The 24,546-nt window shown below is 52.6% G+C and overlaps 1 protein-coding gene across 1 annotated transcript in view; it reads left to right on the top strand.

Annotated features, from left to right (window-relative positions):
- The window catches only part of SPTBN4 (spectrin beta, non-erythrocytic 4), an 80,712-nt gene that overhangs the window by 22,587 nt on the left and 33,579 nt on the right, over positions 1-24,546 (top strand). Inside the window, exons 11-19 of the mRNA XM_070387684.1 lie at positions 153-311; positions 1,047-1,349; positions 2,132-2,282; positions 6,020-6,959; positions 8,480-8,617; positions 12,070-12,820; positions 14,700-14,902; positions 19,161-19,251; positions 22,979-23,125. Of these exons, the coding sequence (XP_070243785.1) occupies positions 153-311; positions 1,047-1,349; positions 2,132-2,282; positions 6,020-6,959; positions 8,480-8,617; positions 12,070-12,820; positions 14,700-14,902; positions 19,161-19,251; positions 22,979-23,125 (2,883 nt within the window). The remainder of the gene's footprint in view (positions 1-152; positions 312-1,046; positions 1,350-2,131; positions 2,283-6,019; positions 6,960-8,479; positions 8,618-12,069; positions 12,821-14,699; positions 14,903-19,160; positions 19,252-22,978; positions 23,126-24,546) is intronic.

The raw sequence follows: 24,546 nt of genomic DNA, 5'->3' as shown, positions 1-24,546 counted from the left end.
TCTTAGTTGTGGCATGTGAACTCAGTTTCAGTATGTGGGATCTAGTTCCTGACCAGGGGTGGAACCCAGGGTCCCTGCATTGGGAGCACAGAGTCTTAGTCACAGGACTACCAGGGAAGTTCTGAGTTGTTGGAATCTGACTGCCTCTCTAGGCATGGGGACAACTGGAGAAGGCAGAACATGAGCGAGAGGCTGCCCTCCGGGCCGAGCTGATCCGGCAGGAGAAGCTGGAACTGCTGGCCCAGAGGTTTGACCACAAGGTGGCCATGCGGGAGAGCTGGCTGAATGAGAACCAGCGCCTGGTCTCCCAGGTACAGGGCGAAGGGCTTGGCTCCGGGGGAAAGGGAGAAAGGGAGAGGCTGATGGCCCTGGGACCAGAAAGGGAGACTTCTTGATTTCCTAAGCAACAGAGAAGTGTTGGATTAGTCTCCTGGGTGACAAATGAAGGTGGGATGGGAGAATTGGTTTCCTAAGTGACTGGTGGGGGAGAGATGTGGGCCTGCTCTCCAGGGTAATAGGAGAGTGAGGCTGGTCTCCAGGGTAACTAGAGAGGACAGAATTAGTCTCTTTAGAAATAAGGAGAGTAGTTAATTATCTCTTAAGTGACAAAGGAGGTTGTTATCAGGTGTCCAGTGTAACTCAGAAGGATAGAATTGGTCTCCTAAGCAACAGGATAGGGTAGGCCTGGTCCTCAGTCTCTAAGGAAATGGAAAGATGGGGCTTGTTTCCTGGGTACCAGATTTAGGGTTAGAGATGTAACCTGGAATGGTGGGGCTGGTCTCCAGGGTAACTGGGGGATGATGAGACTGGTCTCTAGGGTAACTGGGGATAGTGGGGCTGGTCTCCAGGGTGACAGGGAAGGTTGGAGATGGTCTCCAGGGTAACTTGGGGTGATGGGGTTGATCTCCAGGGTAACAGGGAAGGATGAGACTGGTCTCCAGGGTAACAAGAGCAGGTAGGGGAGTTTCCAGGTTCATACAGAGTCAAGGTAACAGGTTAACTGCTGAGTCATTATGGATGGGCATCTGTGGCCTGCCCTGCCCCAGGACAATTTTGGATATGAGCTGCCAGCGGTGGAGGCAGCCATGAAGAAACACGAAGCCATCGAGGCAGACATAGCAGCCTATGAGGAGCGGGTGCAGGGCGTGGCAGAGCTGGCCCAGGCCTTGGCAACTGAAGGTTACTATGATGCCCGCCGGGTGGCAGCCCAGCGTGACAGTGTCCTGCGCCAGTGGGCCCTGCTGACCGGGCTGGTAGGTGCCCGGCGGACACGGCTCGAGCAGAACCTGGCTCTGCAGAAGGTCTTCCAGGAGATGGTGTACATGGTGGACTGGATGGAGGAGATGCAGGTAAGGGCCAGATCGGGGACCAGTGGTGGGGGTGGCATACCTGGAGGGGAGGAGGGGTCCTTACCCTGAAAGAATTGTCAAAGATGGAGAGGGAAGAGGAGAGAGACAGAAAGAGGTAACGAGAAAGGGAGACAAAGAGAGTGAAAGATACAGAGAGAGACACAGAGGCAGAGGAAGAATGTATGAGAGACAGAAAAATACCCGGAGAAGTAGATAAAAAGACACAGTAGTACGGAGACAATCAGGGACAGACAGGGACAGAGATTAAGTCAGAGGAAGATTGAGACAGTTTCAGAGAAAGAAATCAGAGAAAAAGAGAGCTGGAGAAGCAGACCCAAAGGTATCACCAGAAATCTATTAAAAAATGGCTACAGAGGACACACAGGAAGATGGAATCCGTTTGAGAAAGAGAGAGAGACCTACGAGAGAGAGAGAGCTGGATACAGAGCAAGATGGAGATAAGATGATGGAAGCAGAGGGAGAGAGAGATACAGACACAAGCCATGGAGAGAAAGAGATAGGAATCGAGATGGAGACAGAGAAATATAAACAAGAAAGGGATGAAGGCAGAGAGAGAGACAGAGGCCAGAACTATGGAGATAATGGAGCATCCAGAGAGACAGAGATGGAGAGAGGTGATGACAGAGACATGGAATCTGAGACAGAGATCAGAGTTCAGGTGATGGAGTAGAGGAGTGAAGGCTGGTGTGGGCAGTGGGTGGAAGGGGGAGTGGCCTGAGGGCTGATGCCCAAGCTACACTCAGGGCAGCTCTTACTTGTAGGCTCAGCTGCTGTCCCGGGAGTGTGGGCAGCACCTGGTGGAGGCGGAGGACCTGTTGCAGAAGCATGGACTGCTGGAGGGGGACATCGCAGCCCAGAGTGAGCGGGTGGAGGCCCTCAATGCTGCTGCCCTGCGTTTCTCACAGCTGCAGGGTGAGTCTGGGGTTGAGGACTGGGGTGGAGACTTTCAGGGCTTGTGCTAACAGAAGCAGAATGTCAAAAAAAAAAAAGAAGAAGCAGAAGACGCAGAATGTCTCCTGAGATACAGATGAAGAAGTGAGCTCCCTGTCTTTGGAGGCATCCAAACACCAACTAGGATCACACTCCATCAGGGATATCACATGGGAAATTAGTGCCTTGAGTATGAGGCTGGCCCACATGACTTCTTCCTGCTTTGAGATTCTGCAGTAATAGTTCACAGTTTTTGAGCATTTGTTATGTGCTAAGCCTTTCACAGTGGGGTCTCGGTGAATACCATAAAAAGACTGGGTGGGTAAGGCAGTTATTGTCAAGGCCTGTTCAGAATCAAGTGATAGAAACTCAATTTCAGTTAAGGAGAACAAGGGAAGGTACTGGCTGATGTAACTAAATGTGTAAGAAGGGTTGAGTTTTGCTTTAGGTATGGCTGGATCCAGGGATAGTTCAATGATGCTTTTAAGACTCCACCTGTCTCCAACTCTAGTGTTCATGTCTGTGTCACTATTGGGCAGTCCCTCCCCTTGTGGTGTAAATCTGGGACCATCCAGCCCACATTTACATCCCAGCAGCTTCATAGATCCAGGGAGACAGGCCCCTTTCTCCCAATATTCTGGCAAATGCCCCAAGATGGGTTTCATTAGCCTGTGGTGGGTTCCATTCCTACTCCTCAGCCAAGTATTATGGCCTGGGGCTATATACATGATCTAAATGGCCACATCTATGTGACATGCTCACCCAGGGCCAAGAGTGGGGTCAGCTCTCTCCAAAGACATGAACTGAGAAAGGGGCAGGGATGGGATGCCATTAGCAGAAGCAGAGGCATGGATGCCGATAGGCAAAAACTTAGACTGACTCTAGAAAGAGTCTCATTTTAGTGATGTCAACACCCTCCAGCTAAAGACCACCAGGAGCCCTGCTGTAGTCAAATTAAGCTTGATTTGCATGCATGGGAGTGTGGGGACCATGGGGCATCTTAGAGGATGTTAAGAGGGGCTCATTGTAGGACGTGGGCTTGTGTTAGGTGATTTGGGATAATTTAATGTAGTGTATTTTGCTGCAGGTTGGATGCTATCAGGAAGTGGGGGTAATTAGATGATTGTGTGTCTTAATCATTTTTAACCAGGTGGTGGGAGGAACATGATTGGCAGGAGTGGTTCACCTTGGCCAGGCGTGGGTAGGCAGGCAGGTGACTGTCTTGTGGTTTGCACAGTGACCTTGTTTTGTGTGCACTCAGACATGATTGTGGAATGGTCTTGTCTTCATCTCCATCATGATTGCCGAGTGGTCTTTTTTTTTATATAATTTTATCTATTTATTTTTGGTTGTATTGGGTCTTTGTTGCTGTGCGGGCTTTTCTTTAGTTGTGGCGAGTGGGGGCAAGTCTCTCGTTGTGGTGCACGGGCGTCTCATTGTGGTGGCTTCTCTTGTTGCTGAGCATGGGCTCTAGGGCGCATGGACTTCTTTAGTTGTAGTTCCCTGGCTCTGGAGCACAGGCTCAATAGTTGTGCCTCATGGGCTTAGCTGTCCTGTGGCATGTGGGATCTTCCCAGAGCAGGGATCGAACCCGTGTCTCCTGGATTGGCAGGTGGATTCTTTACCACTGAGCCACCAGGGAAGCCCTGCTGAGTGGTCTTGTCTGATGTTTTGTCTTGTGCAACTGTGTATGAGTGCTGACAGCATCAAGACTGCTTTTTTCTTTCTCACTGATGAGGAAACTGAGGTGCAGAGGTGCAGAACTGATAAGAGGGTTTGGAGGCTAATCTGTCTCACTTCTTTATCTGGAGCTAAGGCCCTTGGGAATCCTGGTGCATTGTTAGAAAATGAAGAGGCTTTCCAGCTTTCAGGGGCTACCCAGGTGGTGTAGTGGCTAAGAATCCTCCTGCCACTGCAGGAGATATGGGTTCGATCCCTGGGTTGGGCAGATCTCCTGGAGGAGGAAATGGCAATCCACTCCAATATTCTTGCTTGGAAATTTCCACAGACAGAGGAGCCCAGCATGCACACACACTCCAGCTAGCAGGATGGTCGGGGGAGTTTCTCACTCTCATGGCCTGGGATATGTCCTAAGAGCAAATGTTGAGGTCTCCTTCCAAGTCCCGGTGCAGGCATCCCCATCCTGGCTCAACCCATCACCAGCCTCACAACCCCAAGAGACATCATTCATTCGTCATCTTTCACCCTTCATTCTCGTGGATGTTTGTCCAGGAGGCTCCCCCTGTCTTTTCCTTGTGAGATCTCAGCGCCCAGTGATGATGCACCAGCAGTGCCGTGGAAACAGCAAAGAGGCTAGTGTAGGGTGTGTGTTGTCATGGTGATGGGAGACAGCAGTGTGTGTGTTGTCATGGTGACGGGAGGCAGATCTGCCTGCGAAATGGTCCAGAGTTGGCCTCCTGATGTACCACTTCTTAGCTGATCCTGAGCAAGCAGCTTCCCTCCCTGAGTGTGAGTTTCTTCATTGGCAAGATAGAGCTAAGGAGGATACTGGCCTCATAGTATGGTTGTAAGAACTCAGTGACATTGGGTCAGAGTAAGGGCTGGATACATGGACGCCACTGATGTTTATTATTCAGTTGGGTGCCTTGGAATTTGGGTCAATTTCAGTGAGTGTCCAGCAATGCATAAACCTCACATGCCATCTAGGGCAGTGTCTCTCCCACTGTTTTGACCCAGTAAGAAATACATTTACCTCATGACCCACAGTTCACAGGCACATGTCCAGACACAGAGACACAAAGCCTTTGGAAAACAACGCTTCCCCCTACTTCTCATATTTTCTATTCATTCTACTCTATTCCATTAAAGAAATGCTGACTGCCACCCATTAAGTTAATCTCACAGTTCTCAAACCAGAGGTCCAGGTGTGTGCATGCGTGCTAAGTCACTTCAGTCGTGTCCGACTCTTTACGACCCCATGGACTGTAGCCTTCCAGGCTCCTCTGTCCATGGGGCTGTCTAGGCAAGAATGCTGGAGTGGGTTGCCATGCCCTCCTCCAGCAGATCTTCCCAACCCAGGGATTGAAACCACATCTCCTGCCGCTTCTCCATTGCAGGCAGGTTCTTTAAGAGGTCCCAGGAGGAAGGTGAAATATTTGAAGATAAAAAGGAGTTTTGGTCATCACTGGGTTAAGAGATAAGATGACAGAGGATGAGAGAGGAGAGTCAAAACATAGGTTAAGAATAAAGAGGTTTCATTTTGTCAATTGCTGAAGGAAAAACACTGCACTTACACTAACATATAAAGATTCTAGGATTCTCTGAGTCTCCCTTTCCATTCCTCATTCAGTCAGTAAGTCACCGTTTTCACTAAGCGACTGCTCTGGGCTCAACCATGTGCTGAGCAGTGGTGGGAACATGGTCTGATGGAGACAGCCCCAGGTCTTGTCCTTACGGGGCTCCCACCCCAATGGAAGAGACAGAATGTTCGCAACAGCCCAGAAGGGTCAGAGGTGGGATGAGGGAGTCACAGGCAGAGTGGCCCGCGCTGGGATGGGGGAAACAAAGAAGCCTGGGAGAGCCTGGTAAGGTGCTTGCTCCAGATTTGAGGTGTTGGGGAAGGCTGCCAGGAGGAGGGGACGCATAACCTGACATCTGGTAAAGTCGGGCCAAGGACTCGGCCGATAGCCTGTACCACGCTCTCTTGGGCGGCTCCTGGTCCGTGCCCAACCTGGGATCTGCCCCTTTCCGTGGCCCAGGTTACCAGCCCTGCGATCCGCAGGTCATCTGCAACCGCGTGAACCACGTGCACGGCTGTCTGGCGGAGCTGCAGGAGCAGGCGGCCAGGCGGCGCGCGGAGCTGGAGGCCTCGCGGAGCCTGTGGGCGCTGCTGCAGGAGCTGGAGGAAGCCGAGAGCTGGGCCCGCGACAAGGAGCGCCTCCTGGAGGCGGCGGGCGGCGGCGGCGCGGCGGGCGCAGCGGGCGCGGCGGGCGGCGCACACGACCTGTCCAGCACCGCGCGCCTCCTGGCGCAGCACAAGATCCTGCAGGGCGAGCTGGGCGGGCGGCGGGCGCTGCTGCAGCAGGCCCTGCGGCGGGGCGAGGAGCTGGCCGCGGCGGGTGGCGCCGTGGGCCCGGGCGCCGAGACGGTGCACCTGGCGGGCCTGGCGGAGCGCGCAGCGAGCGCGCGGCGGCGCTGGCAGCGGCTGGAGGAGGCGGCGGCAAGGCGCGAGCGGCGGCTGCAGGAGGCGCGGGCGCTGCACCAGTTCGGAGCGGACCTCGACGGGCTCCTGGACTGGCTTCGCGACGCCTACCGCCTGGCAGCCGCGGGCGACTTCGGCCACGACGAAGCGTCCAGCCGCCGCCTGGCCCGCCAGCACCGCGCGCTCACAGGGGAGGTGGAGGCGCATCGCGGGCCCGTGGGCGGCCTGCGGCGTCAGCTGGCGACACTGGGGGGAGCCAGCGGAGCCGGGCCCCTGGTGGTGGCACTGCAGGTACGCGTGGTGGAGGCCGAGCAGCTGTTCGCCGAGGTGACCGAGGTGGCTGCGCTGCGGCGCCAGTGGCTGCGCGATGCCCTCGCTGTCTACCGCATGTTCGGCGAGGTGCACGCGTGCGAGCTGTGGATTGGGGAGAAGGAGCAGTGGCTGCTGGCCATGCGCGTGCCCAATTCATTGGACGACGTCGAGGTGGTGCAGCACCGGTGAGCGCGCACCGGTGGGACTCCTGGTCCCCTTCGTCCCGCACGCAGTCTCGATTTCCTTGATTCAACAATTTTTCCATGTTCACACACTTGGAACCAGTGTGTGTGAGCTTAGTAGCTCAGTCGGTTCCGACTCTTTGCGACCCCATTGGACTGTACAGCCCACCCTCTGTCCATGCGGTTTCCCAGGCAGAAATTCTGGGATGGGGTTGCAATTCCCTTCTCCAGGGGATCTTCCCAGCAAAATGGGAATTATATTTACTGGTCGCAACCTCATGGGCTCCTGGAGTACAGTAAATGTGCAAAGTAGTTAGGAAATGCCTGGGTCCAGGGAGCATTCCAGGGGCGTTTGCTGCTATTCCTGTGAGACTTACAGTCACTTGGCTATATTAACCTCCAGAGATGGCCCAGCATGTTCCCTCCCCTGGGACTCCCATCGCTAGATGGGAAGGATGTTACCCCTTGCATAGATGTTACCTCCCCAGCGAATAAAACCACTCTGACCCTTGTCACTTTCTCTTCCCTCACCTCACTTTACATTTCTTCATAGCAGTTACCACCCTGGGACATATTAGATACTGATTTACCTGTTGGCAGACTTAGAGATGGGTCATTAAGTCAGGGGATGGACCTTCTGCACCCCTCTCTCTGAGCATATTCATCCATCCACTCATTCAGTGGATACTTATTGAGTCCCTGCTCTGTTCCAGGCCTTGGGCTGGGCATTGCTGGAAACACAGGCCTGGTCCCCGCTGTTACTGTGCCCACAGTTACCCAAGCCACAGCCTTGGACATTGTTTTAAACAAGGGAAGACCATAGCCAGCTTAAAACGGTTCTCCCTGGCTGCCACGTAGAGGGTGGCTGGAGGGGGTGAGAACGGTGGCTGGGAGCCTAGAGAGGCAGCTAGGGTAGGGGCTCAGGTAGGAGAGGACAGGACTGGACCAGGGCAGGAACCCAAGAGGACAGGCCATGGGGGAAGACAGGCTTTGGGGGAGTATTTGTCCAAAACAGAGCCCAGGGCTCTGGCCTAGGGAATGGCCAGGGTTGCGGCGGGGGTGGGGGGTGGGGGGGCGGTGTGGGAAGGAAGGGAGGGGAGCTGTCCCTGGGATGGAGACCCAGAGGAAGAACAAACTAGGGGAGATGTTGAAGCGAGTGTGAGTCACAGCAAAGAGCCCGGACAAAGAGCACAACAGGCTTTAAGATGGGGGACAGGCTCAAAAGGGATAATGTTGAGGCTGGAGACAGATGTGGGACTGATGGGCTGGGGGCAAGGGCGGAAGCTGTGGGGATGGGTGAGATGGACCAGACAAGATGTGAGCGAAAGCTGAGAGGGCCCAGGGCAGAGCCCTGAGGGACCTAACACTTAAGTGGCAGGTAGAAGAAGAGGAGCCAGCAGAGGAGCCTGAGGAGATGAGGTTGAGAGTTCAGAGGAGAACCAGGAGAAGGCAGTTTCACAGAAGCCAGTGAACAGGTCCCCAGGGTCCAGGCCTCACTGACCGTGTCCATCCTTCTTCCGCAGATTTGAGAGTCTGGACCAGGAGATGAACAGTCTGATGGGCCGTGTCCTGGATGTGAACCACACGGTTCAGGAACTGGTGGAAGGAGGTCACCCCAGCTCAGATGAGGTGCGTTCCTGCCAGGACCACCTCAACAGCAGGTAAGTGGAGCCTGGGGCTGAAAGTCCTTCTGAGTCCCAGGCCAGTTCTTCTTATCATTCTTTTCCCCAGTCACTCAACTATAGAGGTCAAGAATGTGCCCTTTCAAATTCCTGAGATGATAAGGTTGTTGTCGTTGTTCAGTCGACCCCCTGGATCCCAGCACCCTAGGCTTCCCCATCCTTCACTATCTCCCAGAGTTTGCTCAAACTCATGTCCATTGAGTTGGTGATGCTATCCAACCAGCTCATCCTCTGTTGCCCCTTTCCTCTCCTGCCCTCCATCTTTCCCAGTATCAGAGTCTTTTCCAATGAGTCAGCTCTTTGAATCAGGTGGCTAAAGTGTTGGAACTTCGGCTTCAGCATGAGTCCTTCTAGTGAATAAGGGCTGCGGGCCGCCTAGTAAATTAGCAAAATCTTGAAAAAAAAATGCTAATGCCCAGTGTTAGCGATGATGTGGTAAACTGAGGATAGAATACATTTCAATGGGCTCTTATTTACTTGTTCAGAAATGATTTATTGAGAATCCACTAGCTACCAGGAATTTTTCCAAGCACTTTTTTTTTTAATCTCCCAATATCCCAATTGCCATAGTAAAGTTTCCAGCATTCAGAACTCTTTAAGAATAGTAACCAGTTAAATCTTTCCCCCTAGAACACTACAAGTAGCTCTTGCAAGGTAGGATTCATAGATGAACACATAGATCCAGAGAGGTGAATTCCTTATCCAGATTTACTCAACCTAGTAAGCAGGAGTCAAACCCAGTTCTGCCTGAATCCAGAGCTGAGGCCCTTGACCACATATTGCAGTCTTCCCAGCAACTCTGTGGGGGTGTAAATACCCATATAAGAAAGGAGGAAACAGGAGCTCAGAGAGGTAAAGGTGGCCTAAGGTCCCATGGGAAATTAGGTGGGGATCAAGCCTGAATTTGAAGTTGAATTTGTCTGACTGCAGACTGTGCCCTTAATTGCTGTGCTGAGATCCCAATATCCAGTGATTTCCAAGCCTCTGTATCCTCAACAATCCCAGGGCACCAGGGCCTAAAAAGATAATGACAGCTAGTGATTTATGGAGGAGAAGGCAATGGCGCCCCACTCCAGTACTCTTGCCTGGAAAATCCCATGGGTGGAGGAGCCTGGTAGGCTGCAGTCCATGAAGTTGCTAAGAGTCGGACACGACTGAACGACTTCACTTTCACTTTTCACTTTCATGCATTGAAGAAGGAAATGGCAACCCACTCCAGTATTCTTGCCTGGAGAATCCCAGGGACGGGGGAGCCTGGTGGGCTGCCGTCTATGGGGTCGCACAGAGTCAGACACGACTGAAGCGACTTAACAGCAGCAGCAGTGATTTATGGCATTTAGTGAGATGATGCGCCAGTGCTTTAGCCATAAGAACTCATTAAACACCTAGTGAAGTGGACATAATTATCTGCCTTTTTTCAAATGAGAAAACAGAGACGACAATGATTTGCCCAAGTTCACGTGGTGAATCTGGCCAGAGCAGAATTTGAACTTGAGCCCTTCTGATTTCAGAGTCCTAATCTCTGCCCTTGTGCTGTGTCCATTCAAGAGGGGACAGAGAGAGAGTTAAGAAATAAACAATAAAAGAACAAGATATTTGGAGAATTGTAAAGATTCATGCAAGGAAACCAAACCAGTCAAACCTAAAGGAAGTCAACCCTGAATACTCATTGGAAGGACTGATACTGAAGCTGAAGCTCCAATGCTTTGGCCACCTGATGCAAAGAGCTGACTCACTGGAAAAGACCCTGATGCTGATAAAGATTGAGGGCAGAAGGAGAAGGAGATGACAGAGGATGAGATGGTTGGATGGCATCACCAACTCAATGGACATGAGTTTGAGCAAACTCTAGGAGATAGGGAAGGACAGGGAAGCCTAGCCTGTTGCGGTCCATGGGGTCACAAAGAGTCGGACACAACTTAGCGACTGAACAACAAGACAATGCAGGAAATAGAGTGGCCTGGTAGGGCATAATGGGCCTTGGGGGTGAGTTTAGATCGTGTCATGGCATTGTGAACTGGGCCCTCAAAGGGGATGAAAAGGATCTAGCCACAGGAAGAGTATAGATGGGGGAGGGGAGGGAGGGTGAGCATTCCAGGCCAGGAGTGCAGCCAAGGCCAAGGCCCTGAGGCATAAAGGGGCTTGATGTGGTCCCGGTGTATCCCCACTCCTAGCTAGCAGGTACTGTTTGAAGTGCTTCACGAATCATATCAATAACTCATTTGACTCTCACTGCACCCCTGTGAGGTCAGTACTGTGCTATGATTGTGTGCATTTTACTGGTGGGGAAATGAGGCACAGAGAATGTTGCCAACCAAAGGGTACACAACTCAGACCTGACTCTGAGCTTGACACTGTTCGGCAGTATCATCACTTGCTTGAGGGCACAGAACAAATTAAAAAAAAAAAAAAAAATCTTTTGACGGCACCTACAGGTCTTAGTTCCCTGACCAGGGATCAAACCTGTGCTCACTGCATTGGCAGTGTGGAGTCTTAACTACTGGACCATGAGGGAAGTCCCATAAATTTATTTTAGGATAAAATAGGTTTGACTCAGCACCTGGCTTATAGTACATGCTCAACTACTATTTATTGCATCCAACATATTATCTGACGTCATAAGCCAACAGATTTCACATTCTTTGGTTCCAGAACCCTTTGCGTGCTTAAAAGCAATTTAAAGACCCCCAAAGAGCTTGATTAATGGGTTATATCTGTCAGTATTTACTATATTAGAAATTAATACTGAGTAATGTAAAATAGTAAGTCGTTAAAATAACAATAATAAACTTACTATGGTAACATAACTTTTTAAATGAAAAAGTGACTTTTTCAAAACAAAAAATTGTAGCAAGAAGAATGGTGTTGTTTTGCATTTTTAAAAAATTGTTATTTACTTTGGCTGTGCTGAGTCTTTGTTGAGGTGAGAGCTTCTCTAGTTGCCTATGTGGGATCTTAGTTCCCCCACCAGGGAAAGAACCCGGGCCCCTGCATTGGGGGCTGGGCGTCTTATCCATTGGACCAGCAGGAAAGTTCCTGTTTTGCATTTTTGCACATCTTTTTAATGTCTGGTTTAAGAGAAGGCAGCTGAGTACTCAGGTCTGCTTCTGCAATCAGTCTTTTTCCTGTAGCTTTTGGAAATCTCCACAGTACACTCGGCACAGAATGAAAGTGAAAAGGCAAATAGCGTCTTAGCATTTTGATGAAGATAGCTTTGCCCTCGCTCAGGTTACATTTTGAGAACCGCTGTTCTAAGCAAATGTGCCCGGCAGAGTCCATTTTACACAGGCAGGAACTGGGGCCCCGGGAGATAAGGATGACATTCCAAGGTCACACAGTGGCTGGGTTCCACCCAGGGTCATGGGCCCTCCACACCCAAGGGTGGGGGCGGGTCTCCATCTTCCTTACACTGCCCTGCTTCTCCTGGGCAGGTGGAACCGCATCGTGGAGCTGGTGGAACAGCGAAAAGAAGAGGTGAGCGCGGTGCTGCTAGTGGAGAACCACGTGCTGGAGGTGGCGGAGGTGCGCACCCAGGTGCGCGAGAAGCGGAGGGCTGTGGAGAGCGCGCCCCGGGCGGGCGGCGCCCTGCAGTGGCGCCTTAGCGGCCTGGAGGCGGCTCTGCAAGCGCTAGAGCCGCGCCAGGCGGCCCTCCTGGAGGAGGCGGCCCTGCTGGCTGTGCGCTTCCCGGCTCAGGCTGCGCGGCTGCATCAGGGTGCGGAGGAACTGGGCGCCGAGTGGGGCGCTCTGGCCAGCGCGGCTCAGGCCTGTGGCGAGGCGGTGGCGGCCGCCGGACGCCTGCAGCGCTTTCTGCACGACCTAGACGCCTTCCTGGACTGGCTGGTACGCGCCCAAGAGACGGCGGGCGGCGGCGAGGGGCCCCTGCCCCGCAGCCTGGAAGAGGCAGACGCGCTGCTGGCGCGCCACGCGGCGCTCAAGGAGGAAGTGGACCAGCGAGAGGAGGACTACGCGCGCATCGTGGCGGCCAGCGAGGCGCTGCTGGCGGGCGACGGCGCGGAGCTGGGCCCGGGCCTGGCACTCGACGAGTGGCTGCCACACCTCGAACTTGGTTGGCACAAGCTGCTCGGCTTGTGGGAGGCGCGCAGGGAGGCCCTGGTCCAGGCGCACGTCTACCAGCTCTTTCTGCGCGACCTACGCCAGGCGCGAGCGGTGCTACGCAACCAGGTGCCCGCTTCGGGGGTTGGCACATGTGGGTGTCTGAGGCCGCAGGGGATTTCGGGAACAGAAAACTCTATGGAGGAGTGTGTTTGCGGGGACCACTGGGTTCCTGGCGTACCTCATGCTGCGGGGGTGGGGGAGGGGCGCGGGTATCTGGTATGAATAGCTGGGTTTGTGAATAATCTGGTGTGAACAAGTGTGGGTGTGTGTATAACAGAATTTGAGTATTACGATGGGGAGTAGGGTGTCTTAGTCTGGTAGGGGTGACTAAGAGTTTGTGGACTGTTCTGAGTGAGTAATGCACTTGGACGTTCTTTGGAGTGACTTCCTGGGTTTGTGGGTTATCTGGAAGGAAATAAGAGTTTGAGTTTGATTGGTGATGGTTAATGGGGTTTAAAAAAGCTCTTGGGGTGGATAACAGAGGATGAAGGTTATGGCAGGAAGGTTCAGGTTGAGGGATTCTTGTGGTCAGTAAATGATTGTGGATTATGTGGCTGTGGGGGCCTAAATTAGCAGACTATCTTCTTCTTGGGAATGGCAGATTGTCTGCACAGCGTCACTGCGTTTATTATGGCTTGAGGAATCAAGTGCCATGGTTATCTGGGAACAGCTGATCCAAATCAAGGATCTTTCTGCGACGGGAACCAAGTTTGAGGATTTGGACACGATAAAAATACCTAGTTTTCAGATTGTCCAAGAGTAGGTACCAGCTTTTAGGAATCATTTTAGAAAACATGGGCTTCCCAGGTGGTGTTACTGGTAAAGAATCTGCCTGCCCATGCAGGAGATGCAAGAGACGAGGGTTCAATCCCTGGGTTGGGAAGATCCCCTGGAGGAGGAAATGGCAACCCACTCCAGTACTCTTGTCTGGGAAATCCCATGGACAGAGGAGCCTGGTGGGCTGTAGTCAGTGGGGTCACACAGAGTCAGACAGGACTGAGCAGGAGCACCTGTTGGAAAGCATGACAGCCTGTGCTGGTGTCAAGAGAGAGCTGGCTTAGACGGAGGATGAGCTGGAGGAGCAGACAGCAGGCCCCTGGAATCATGAGGTTACTAAACACTGCAAGCTGAGGTGGCCTTGAGACACTCATTCTGACCCACCCATGTTACCAGTTAGAAAGCTAACCCCAGAGAGGGAAGAAACTTCCTTGAAGTCACATGGCACCTGGTAAGTCTTCATCAATTAATCAAATACTTACGGAGTGCCTACGCTATATCAGGTGCTTTTCTGGAGCTGAGCACAGAAGAAACAGAACACAAAATCCCATCCTCATGTGGCTGGCATTCATATGTGTGTGTGTGTGTGTGTGTGTGTGTGTAGGAGATGGAGGAGATGATAAAAAAGTAACTGCATATATAATATCATGTCAGATATATGCTATGAAAGGATTTCCTAGGTGGCTCAGTGGGAAAGAATCCACCTGCCAAGCAGGAGACTTGGGTTCACTCCCTGGGTCGGGAAGATCCCCTGGAGAAGGGAATGGCAACCCACTCCAAAATTCTTGCCTGGAAAATCCCATGGACAGAGGAGCCTGGCGGGCTACAGTTCATGGGGTTGCAAAGAGTCGGACACAATTTAGGGATTAAAGAACAACAACAAATACGCTGTGAAAAATAATAAAGCAGAGTAAAGGGATAGCTGCGGGGGCGGGGGGAGTGTGGAGAGGATGATACTTTTGACAGAAGGTCAGAGACCTGAGGAAAGTGAAAGAGCCAGCATGGGGATATCTGGAGGGAACAGCATGGGGCAAGGACCTGACGTGGGGCCACGCCTGGCACGCTCAATGCTAGAACCTAGTGAGCAGGGGAGAGCAAAGTGGAGGCTGGGCAGTCTGGTCCTGAATGGAGCAGGGCCGACCAGAGCCTCCCCGTCCTTCATCCCCAGGAGATGGCACTGTCAGGTCAGGAGCTGCCGGGCACCGTGGAGTCGGTGGAGGAGGCGCTGAAGCGGCACCGCGATTTCCTCACCACGATGGAGCTGAACCAGCAGAAGATGCAGCTGGCCGTGCAGGCTGCCGAGGGCCTGCTGAGACAGGGCAACGCCTACGGGGAGCAGGCCCAGGAGGCTGTGACGCGGCTGCTGGAGAAGTAGGTCCCTCAGACCCCAGGGGCCCAGGGGCTGGGATTCAGCACAGAGGAGGGGTGACGAGGCCAGAGTTCCCTTTCCTTCCATCACACTTCTGCCTCTCTGTCTCTGTTTTTTTGGCCGAGCCATGAGGCTTGTGGGATCTTGGATCCCTGACCAGGGATCGAACCTGTGCTCCCTGCAATGAAAGAGCTGAGTCCTAACCACTGGGCCTCCAGGAAATTCTCTCTCTCTCTCTGATTTCTACTTAATTCCATATTGCTTTAGATTTGATTTAAGTTGATGTTGGTGAAAAGGTAACTTGTGGTTGATAACCCCAAAGCTGCAGAAGTCTGTACTGTGAAAAGTTTCTCTGCCAAGCCTGCCCTCAGCCTGGAATAGCAGGACTGGTTGTTACAATGTTAACATCTACTGTGTGTCAAGCACTATTCTAGTTCAGTTCAGTTCAGTCACTCAGTTCTGTCCGACTCTTTTCGACCCCATGAATCGCAGCACGCCAGGCCTCCCTGTCCATCACCAACTCCCGGAGTTCACTCAGACTCACGTCCATAGAGTCAGTGATGCCATCCAGCCATCTCATCCTCTGTCGTCCCCTTCTCCTCTTGCCCCCAATCCCTCCCAGCATCAGAGTCTTTTCCAATGAGTCAACTCTTCGCATGACGTGGCCAAAGTACTGAAGTTTCAGCTTTGACATCATTCCTTCCAAAGAAATCCCAGGGCTGATCTCCTTCAGAATGGACTGGTTGGATCTCCTTGCAGTCCAAGGGACTCTCAAGAGTCTTCTCCAACACCACAGTTCAAGAGCATCAATTCTTCGGCGCTCAGCCTTCTTCACAGTCCAACTCTCACATCCATACATGACCAATGGAAAAACCATAGCCTTGACTAGATGGACCTTTGTTGGCAAAGTAATGTCTCTGCTTTTGAATATGCTATCTAGGTTGGTCATAACTTTTCTTCCAAGGAGTAAGCGTCTTTTAATTTCATGGCTGCACTATTCTAGGCCCTGGGCAAAACAGCAACCCTTCCCTTCCCAAGAAATATTCCAGCCCCCAAGCAGTGACAGGGAAGCCTGGTGTGCTGCAGGTTGTGGGGTCGAAAAGAGTCACCATGGGGTCGCAAAGAATCGGACACCACTTAGCGACTGAACAACACGACACCAAGCAGAGTCCTTTACAGGATTTCCTTCAGGCCTGCTTCTTTCTGTCTGTCATTGCTGTTTCTACTCGTCCTCGTGACCCCAGCTTTCTCCTCTCTGGCATGAGTGAGGCCAGAGGAGAGCCTAATACTCCTCTGTCTTTTGTCTCCTGATGGAAATCATACCCCGTCCCTCCACCACTGTGCAGAGTCCTGAGACCCCAGCCCCTCATCTGTCTGGCTCTGGCATCCTTTTTCCCTAAATTTATTTGGGAAATGGATGGTGGAGTTTCCTAAAGGAAACTTGTATGGGGATTCTCATCCTGAGGAAACAAATTCATGATCTAGTGTCCCCAACTCCAGGCCTGGCACCTTCTTTCTTTCACTCCATGTTTCTTTTTTTTTTTTTTTAATTGTATTGGCTTTATTTGTTTATTTGGCTATATCAAGTCTTAGTTGCCACACACAGGATCTTCACTGCATGGCACGGACTCTCTAGTTGTGGCACACAGGGTTAGTTGCTCCAAGGCATGTGGGAATCTTAGGTCCCTAACCACGGATCTAACTCAAATCCCCTGCATTGCAGGGCAGACTCTTTAACTGCTGGACCACCAGGGAAGTCCTTCACATTTCTTGAGTATCTACTCTCCGCCAGGCTCTGCAGAATCAGGAGGAGGAGGAGCCTGGAGGGCTGTTCTTTTGAGTCGCGCCTTTCTTCCTTTGAAGTCATTACTTGTTTCTTTTGTTCTATTGTTTATTCATTTATTCTTCAGCCAATTAAACAGGGACTGAGTCCATGCTGTGTTCCCGACTCCATGTGGGGCAATGCTGGGCATCCCCTGGTAATCGGGTCAGAACACGATTCCATCCTTTACAGAGCTGTCATGCCATCTGGCAAGAATGGCCAAGAATGGTCAGAGCCGGGCTGGGGGAAGCATGGGCAGAATGGGCAGGTCCAGGATGGAAGAGGTGCAGGGGTCTGAGGGAGCCCTGGGGTCAGACAGGGCCAGGTCCCAGTCCCAGCTCTGCCTGTCAACCTGTGAGATTCAGGGCAAGTCACTTCTCTCTCCCCATGGGCCTCACCTCGCCTGGAACCTGGCCCTGCCCTGCGTGAAAAGATGTTCTTGCATTTTGTCTGCATTTGGCACATGAGGCTCAGAGAGGGGAACAGACTGGCCAGAGGTCACAGCTGTTTTCTCACCCTCCAGGAGACAAAGGGTTTCTCTCATCCCTGGGACAAGTTGGCTGGTGAAGGCCTGGAGGGACTGAGTTCAGTTCCATTTCAGAGGCATTTCCTGTTTCCTGAGCTGAATCTGGGCGGGACGGAGTCCATATTCTGCTTGTCTCTGGCTCTTCATGTTCCTCCATTCAGCTGTGTGCTCGGTTATCTTTGTAACTTCCTCTCACATACTCCATCGCTTTGCCTCCATCTCTCTGTAATCTATGTATTTGTCTCCTTCTCTCTCCCTGTTTTTTCTACTTATATCTACATCTGTCTTTTCTGCTGCCTCTCTCTTTTTCTCAGACATTTTACTTCTGTTTCTGCCCTCCCTCTTTCTCTCTGCCTGTCTCTCTTTCTCTGTCTTTTAAAATTAATTTTTGGCTGTGCCGGGTCTTCATTGCTGCTCATGGGCTCCTCTTGTTGCAGAGCATGAGCTCTAAAGAGAGGGCTCAGTAGTTTCAGCGCGTGGGCTTAGTTGCTCCGTGGTGCATGGAATCTTCCTGGCCCAGGGATCAAAGCTGTGTCCCCTGCATTAGCAGGCAGATTCTTAACCACTGGGCCACAAGAGAAGTCCCCTCTATGTCTCTCTTGCTTTCTTTCACTCATCAAATATGTATTGAGCACCTACTGTGTGCCAGGCCCCTTTTTTAGGTATTGGGGAATACAGGGGTGAGCAAAACAGATAAAAATTCCTGCCCTCGTGGAATGACATCCTATGGGGAAGACAGGATAAATACGGGATATATACAGTGTGTTGGATAGTGTTAAGTGCAAAGGAGAACGTTAAAGAAAAGAAAGCCAGAAAGTGTTGGGCAGCGGTCAGGAGGGGTCTTGCTAAGAAGGTGACATTTAAGCACACTTTGAGGGGAAGAGCGTTCCAGGCAGAGGAAACAGCCAATGCCAGCCAACACTCTGAGCTGGGAGTTGTTTGTTCAAGGCATAGCAAAGTGGGACCCTTTCAGCCCTCTCTGCCAGGCCTCTTGGGCGCTTTGCCTGCACTGCAGGCAGGAGGCCAGGCTGCCTGGGGCTGTGATGCCTGCTGGCTCCGGGTTGGCGGGGCCTGGGTGCAGCCTGGCCAGTTCACTTAGACCAAGGGCCTGCCTCTCTTTGCCTCCCTACGGCTCCAGCCCTGCTCTATCCATGCCCTGCTTTCATCCCTCTTTCCAGCTCTGTTGCAGCCGTCTGTCTGGCTGGCTGTGTCTTACTGGTGGCATCTTGCCACTTCTCTACCTGTCCCTTTCTGGGCTCTCCCTCCCAAGACTCCCTCAGCCACTTTCTTTCCCTCTGCTTCCTTGTCTATGGTGGTCTCTTGCTCTCTGTCTCTCTGGCACTACCCCTGCTTCATTTCTTTTTCTCTGTCTTTTCCTATTTTCTCTATCTCTGGGCCTCTTTCTTCGTCTCTCCTGAGTCTCTGTCAATCACTCTTTCTCGAGGTCTCTGTTTCTGTCTGTCTCTGGTCTTGTGTGTGTTTCTGTTTGTCTCTCTAGGTCCTTGCATCCTTCTCTGTCTCTCTGAGTCAGTCTACCTCTCCCTCCTGATCTTTCTCTCTAGGTGTCTCTTGTTCTCTAAGTTTTTGTCTCCCTTGGTATCTCTTACTCTGTCTGTAGATCTCTGTTATCTCTCTCTATGGGGTTGTGCCTCTCTAAGTGTCTGTATTTCTTTCTTTCCAGATGTCTACCTGTCTCTGTCCCTCTCTCCCTCCCCTCTGTCCTCTCCAGCTCTGTCTCTGGCTTTGCCCCCACTGATGTTTCTTTGCCTTTCCTCACATCCCCACGTTGCTCTCTCGCTCGATCGTACATATGCCCCAGGTTCCTAGCCCTGCCAAGTTCGATGCCCTCACAGCCCTGCTGCTAGCGCCCCCAAACTCAGGCTTCCCCCAACTCCTATCTCCTCATCCCCAGGAGCCAAGAAAATCAACTACGGGCCCATCAATGGATGCAGAAGCTACACGACCAGCTTGGGCTGCAGCACTTCCTCCGAGACTGCCACGAGGTAGGAACTCTAGCCGAATTCCAGCTGTGCTGGGCACTGGGACTTCTTCGCTAGGGAGGAAAGTGCTCCAGAGCAGAGGCGTGGTGGGGGCAGGGACGCCCCGTCTAAGTGGGTCGCGGAGCGATGTTCACCTGGCACCGCCAGGAGGCGTGCGCATCCTGGCCTCAGTGCGCATGCTCCTCAAGTCCCTCCGCCCACGCGGGCGCGGGGAGGGGCCTTGGGCGCCCCTGGCAACGGCGCGCGTCCGCGCCCAAGGGTCCCGCGGGGACGCGCGCTGATCTCACCTTACCCGCAGGAGATTCGTGAGAAGTGCTTTGCCGGGGAGAGGGACCAGAGACAAGGAGAGGAGTATGCGGGGAGGCGCGGGTGGACCAGAAATCCAGAGCGCAGTTTCGATCAAAGGTGGTCCAGGACCAAGGCTTCACCCCTTTAAAAGTGTCCAGGAATCAAGCTCTGCCCCTTTGGAGATGATCTGCACACCCATTAGGATCTCCCCAAAACAGAGGTGATCTAGATCCCTTTCTTCATTAGAGACGACTCAGGAGATAATGTTGCCTTGCATTCTATAGAAACTATGCTGGATCCTGACCCCATAAGAGATGGACCCATGAGAGATGGCCCAGTAAACATTTTCCTAATATCAAACAGAGATGATCCTGGTCTCACCTATCTACCTGACCCGGGATAATTAGCAACCCCTCCACGAAGACACAGTACAAGTTTTCTGCAACCAAAGATGGTTCAGGAACCAGGTCCCAGTCCCCCCAGTCAAAGATGATTTGATTCCCGCCATGGTGAACCCCCGTGTTCCACTCCCCCCGCCGCCCCCCACCCCACCCATGAAATGGTTAAGGGCTTCCATCCTCTCCTCCCAACTCAAGTTCGTTAGAGATGGGTCTGGGACTCGAACCCACTAGAGATAGGTTCGGGTACTCCCTGTCCCCTGCCTTTTTCCCACTGGGAGAGTATTCTGGACTGAAGTCTTAAATAAGAGTCCAGGCCCCCTCCCACATTTTCCACTCCTGTATATCTGAGATAGCCAGGAATCTGAGCCCCTTCCCATCAGAGATGATTCAGAAGCTCACCCCCCCTCACATCGCTGGGGTAAGCCAGGCTCCAGCCTACCCCCCAGCCCATCTCCGCCGCTGTTTGGCCCTGGAGCCCCTTCCCCCTCTCGTTAGATTGTTCTGGACCAAGCCCAATCATCTGAGATGGCGCAGAACCCCCGCCCCCCACCCCACGCTTTAGGGAGGGTGATGATTTCTCCACCCGCATCTGGGGCCCGGTAGGGAGGCGGGCACCGAGGCAGGCAGGGGGCGCGCGCGGGCGGGCGCGTTGCCGCGGCGCGGGGGCGGGGGAGGGGGCGCGCGTCCGCCGGAGACTCAGCCGTCACCACCGCTGCCGCCGCCGTCGCAGTGGAGGGGCAAGAACCCGCCCGCCCGCCGCAGGGACGCCCCATCAACGCCTCCGCCACTTCAGGTCTCGGGGGCGCCCAGGGGAGGGGGCTGATGCGCGCCCCCGCTGAGGCGGGCGGGGTGGGGGGCGGGTAGGGGGCTTGGGCGCGTGCTCGCCCGCCCGCCGCGGGAGGGAGGGAGGGGCGTAGGCGGCGCGGGGTGGGTCAGCTGGGCGCTGGGACCCCAGCCCCGGGGAGGGGCCCAGATGCCGGGAGCTGTCCGCGGTGCTGCTGCGGGTGGGACTGAGGGGCCGGGTCCCACGGGATAGTATCGGAGATACGGGACTTCTAAGGCTACTCCTGGGGTAGTGTGGGTTTGCCCTGGGGATTAAGGGGATCCCAACCTCTCTAGGGGCCTCTTCTCTGGGTAGTGGGGCATCTGAGATTTGCGCTGAGGTGGGGGAACTCTCAACCTTTGAAGGGATTCTTCCCTGGTTCTTTCGGAATCTGAATTAGCCTTAGATGATGGGGGCGAGTCACTTTTGCCGGGATCTGCCTTGGGCGATGAGGGTCTTGGACTTGTTCTGGGTTTGGAGTGCTCCGACTTTGGGGGCTTTTCCCCCAGTTATTTGGGACTCTGGCTTTGCCTTCAGTGATGGGGGGGTCAGTCACTTTGGGGGGGACTTTACTTTGATGACGGAGTACCTCTCCTTCAGGGTCTTTGCTTTCCCTGTGAGCTGTGACTGCCATTGGCAAACTCTTCCCTGTTATGTGGGGAATCTGTGAATAGCGTTGGAGGATTCAGCATTTGACTTGGCTTGTGTGTGTGTGTGTGTGTGTGTGTCTATGTATGTATGAAGGAGTCTGAAACTGTCCTGGACCCCTGGGGAGCACATGCCCAGGGGACAGAGTGGTGTTTGGCCGACTGGGAATTTGTCCTTGGCTATGACTGCAAGCTAGAGTCCATGGGTTGTTTTTTTTTTCCAAGAGGGAGGAGGAGAATCTTGTGACTGAGGGGGGAGGAGAAAGAGGAGGAGCAAACTGTCCAGGTGCCAGGTTTGGTCATGAGTGGGGAGGTTCCTGCTTGAGGGACAAGTCTTATTGGAAGGGAAGGGTGGCTCAGAAAGCAGCCTTGTGATTGGTCCTGCTGAGAGTAGAGAGAAGGGCCCACTCCTGTTGCTTGTGTTTGGATGACTGATTTTGTTGGGAAGTGGGGGCACTAGAACTGGCTTTGGTTTGGGAGGGGGGTTGGCTACAGAAGTTCTCTCTGGTCCATGTTGGAGAGTCTGATCCTAGATTTGGAGTGTCTCCTTTGGGGCAGACTCATTTGGGGAGCCAGAAGGTAGCCCTGATGCTTGCATTTGGGGGGTTGGCTTTGCTTGGGGGTTAGAACTCATCATGGTCTTGGGAAACTGTAGTCTTGGTCTGAATCCTCAAGGCTGGATCTGGGGAATCCTGTGGGCTCATTAGCCAGGCTGGACCTGGGTTGCAGGGCACAGGTCTACCCCAGATGGGAGGGATGGTTTGGAGGGAACTAGACTTGGTACTGGGGCTTCCCAGGTGGTGCTACTGGTAAAGAATCCACCTGCCAATGCAGGAGATGCAAGAGACACAGGTTCCATCTCTGGGTTGGGAAGATCCCCTGGAGCAGGAAGTGGCAACTCCAGTATTCTTGCCTGGGAAATCCCATGGGCAGAGGAGCCTGGCAGGCCACAGTCTATGGGGGCCATAAAGAGTCAGACACGACTGAGCATGCACACAGACTTGGCGCTAGTTGGGAGATTTTTAGGGGTTCATCTAGCCATATCGGGGGTTTGGGTTTAGATATGGGGCCTTCACTTGATACCTTTGGGAATGATTTGGATACCTTGAATTGGTCCTTATTAGAGGTGGTGAGAGGAATCAAAGAATCTAAGTATTTCTGGGGGTGGGGTGCAAGGCTGAATGAACTAAATTAGATTGGAGGGCTTGTTTTGGAGGTTTGATTTGGCTAGGGGTAGGAAGACTGGTCCAGGAACCCTGCCTGGGAGCTTAGGTCTTATGGGAAGTTGAGAAGGGCTGTCCTGAAGACAGGGGCTAAGGGATGAGGCATTCTGGAGAGCCTTTCATCCATCCTCTACTCCCTAGAAGAGGGCTTAAGCTGCCCTCACTACCACCCGCCAACCCCCGCCATGAAGGCCTTACTTGCAAAGGTTCTTCCATCCCACCTTTTTCTTCCTCCCCAGTCCTAGAAGCCTAGCCCCCCCCCCTCCAAACTGGGGACATCGTGGTGGGAATGGGGGGCTATGCTAGGTTGTGGAGAATTGGCTGAGCCCCTCCCCCTGTCCTGCACAGCTGGATGGCTGGATCCATGAGAAGATGCTAATGGCGCGGGACGGCACACGGGAAGACGGCCACAAGCTGCATAAGAGATGGCTCCGGCACCAGGCATTCATGGCCGAGCTGGCTCAGAATAAGGAGTGGCTGGAGAAGATTGAGAGGGTGAGGATTCAGAAAGCCCCTCTGCCTCTGCCCAGGGTCAGGGGTCTCCAGGGAACTCACGTCTCACCTCCTTCACACTCCACTGCCAGCCTGCATTTCTCATACCTTTGAACTGCTTCAGGTCATTTCCATGCCTATTCCTAGCTCTGTGGCCTTGAGTAATTCATGTAACCTCTCTGAGCCTCAGTTTGCCCGTCTGTAAAATGGCCAGCATCTCTTCTGAATGGCTGTTAAATATTTCACCCCTTCCTAGAATCTCTTCGCCAGGCTTCCTTCCACACCATTTGGAGCATTTGCAGTAGGAAGTTAGGCAGTCAAGGTGAGGCAGCCCCCGGAAGCTAGGGTTAAAGTGAGCACTGGACTTCCAGGGACATCCCAGGGCTCTCATTCTGTCTATGCCTGTTACTAGTTCTGGGACCTCAAGGGAATTGCATTAACTTCTTTGAGCCTCAGTTTGCTCTGCTGTATTTTCATTTTTTATTATTTTTTACTTTTAATTTTTTACTGAAGTATAGTTGATTTACAATATTGTGTTAGTTTTTGGTGTACAGCAAGGTGATTCAGTTATGTATATGTATAGATAGATAGATGTATATATATTTTTTCTTATGGTTTATTATGGGATATTGAATATAGTACCCTGTTCTATCCAATAGACCTTGCTCTACTTTATTTTTTTAATTTTATTTTTTAACACCAAAAGCATTTTGTATTGGGGTTTAGCCAATTAACAATATTGTGATTGTTTCAGGTGAACAGTGAAGGGGCTCAGCCATATATATTATGCTCTACCTTAAAATTAAGGAAATAAATAATAACTTCCCTGGGCTCTTGTGTATTTAAAGTACTTAACACAAGGCCAGGCACCTAGGAGCTGTCATTGCTATGGTGTTGTTATTTTTAATATGTAATATGATATATGTGGCTCTAGGCCAACATATGTGGGAGCTGGACTTCAGTCTTGGGGGGACCCAGGTAGATTTGTGCTGTAAACATCAACCCCCAAAATTGCCCCTAGACCTGCAGCCCTGTATCCCCCCACCATTCTAACTCAAATGGAGACACCAAGGTGGGTCTTAAACCCTTAAATGGTCACTGGTGCCCCATAAATGGTGGCAGGAGGCAAAGCCATGCTCCTTGACTTTGAATGTAACAGAGGTTTGTTCTCTCTGCCTCTCTCCCCCTCTGTCTCTTTCTTCCTTCTGCCTCTCTCTGTCTTATGGTCCTCTTGCCATGTTTGTAACTTGCTACATATCTGTGTCCATCACTGTTTTCTCCCTGTCTCCTTCCCATGCCTCTGTGTGTCTCTCTGCCTCTCTGCCCCCACCACTGTCTGTCCGTTTCTCCTCGTCTCTCCTCCCATGCTTGGTGCTTTCTCTGCATCGACCCCCCCATGTCTTTATCTCTCTGTGTGCTCTCAA

The sequence above is a fragment of the Bos mutus genome, chromosome 18 (assembly GCF_027580195.1).
Source record: "Bos mutus isolate GX-2022 chromosome 18, NWIPB_WYAK_1.1, whole genome shotgun sequence".
Classification (NCBI taxonomy): Eukaryota; Metazoa; Chordata; class Mammalia; order Artiodactyla; family Bovidae; genus Bos; species Bos mutus.
This window is presented reverse-complemented; position numbering and strand designations above follow the sequence as displayed.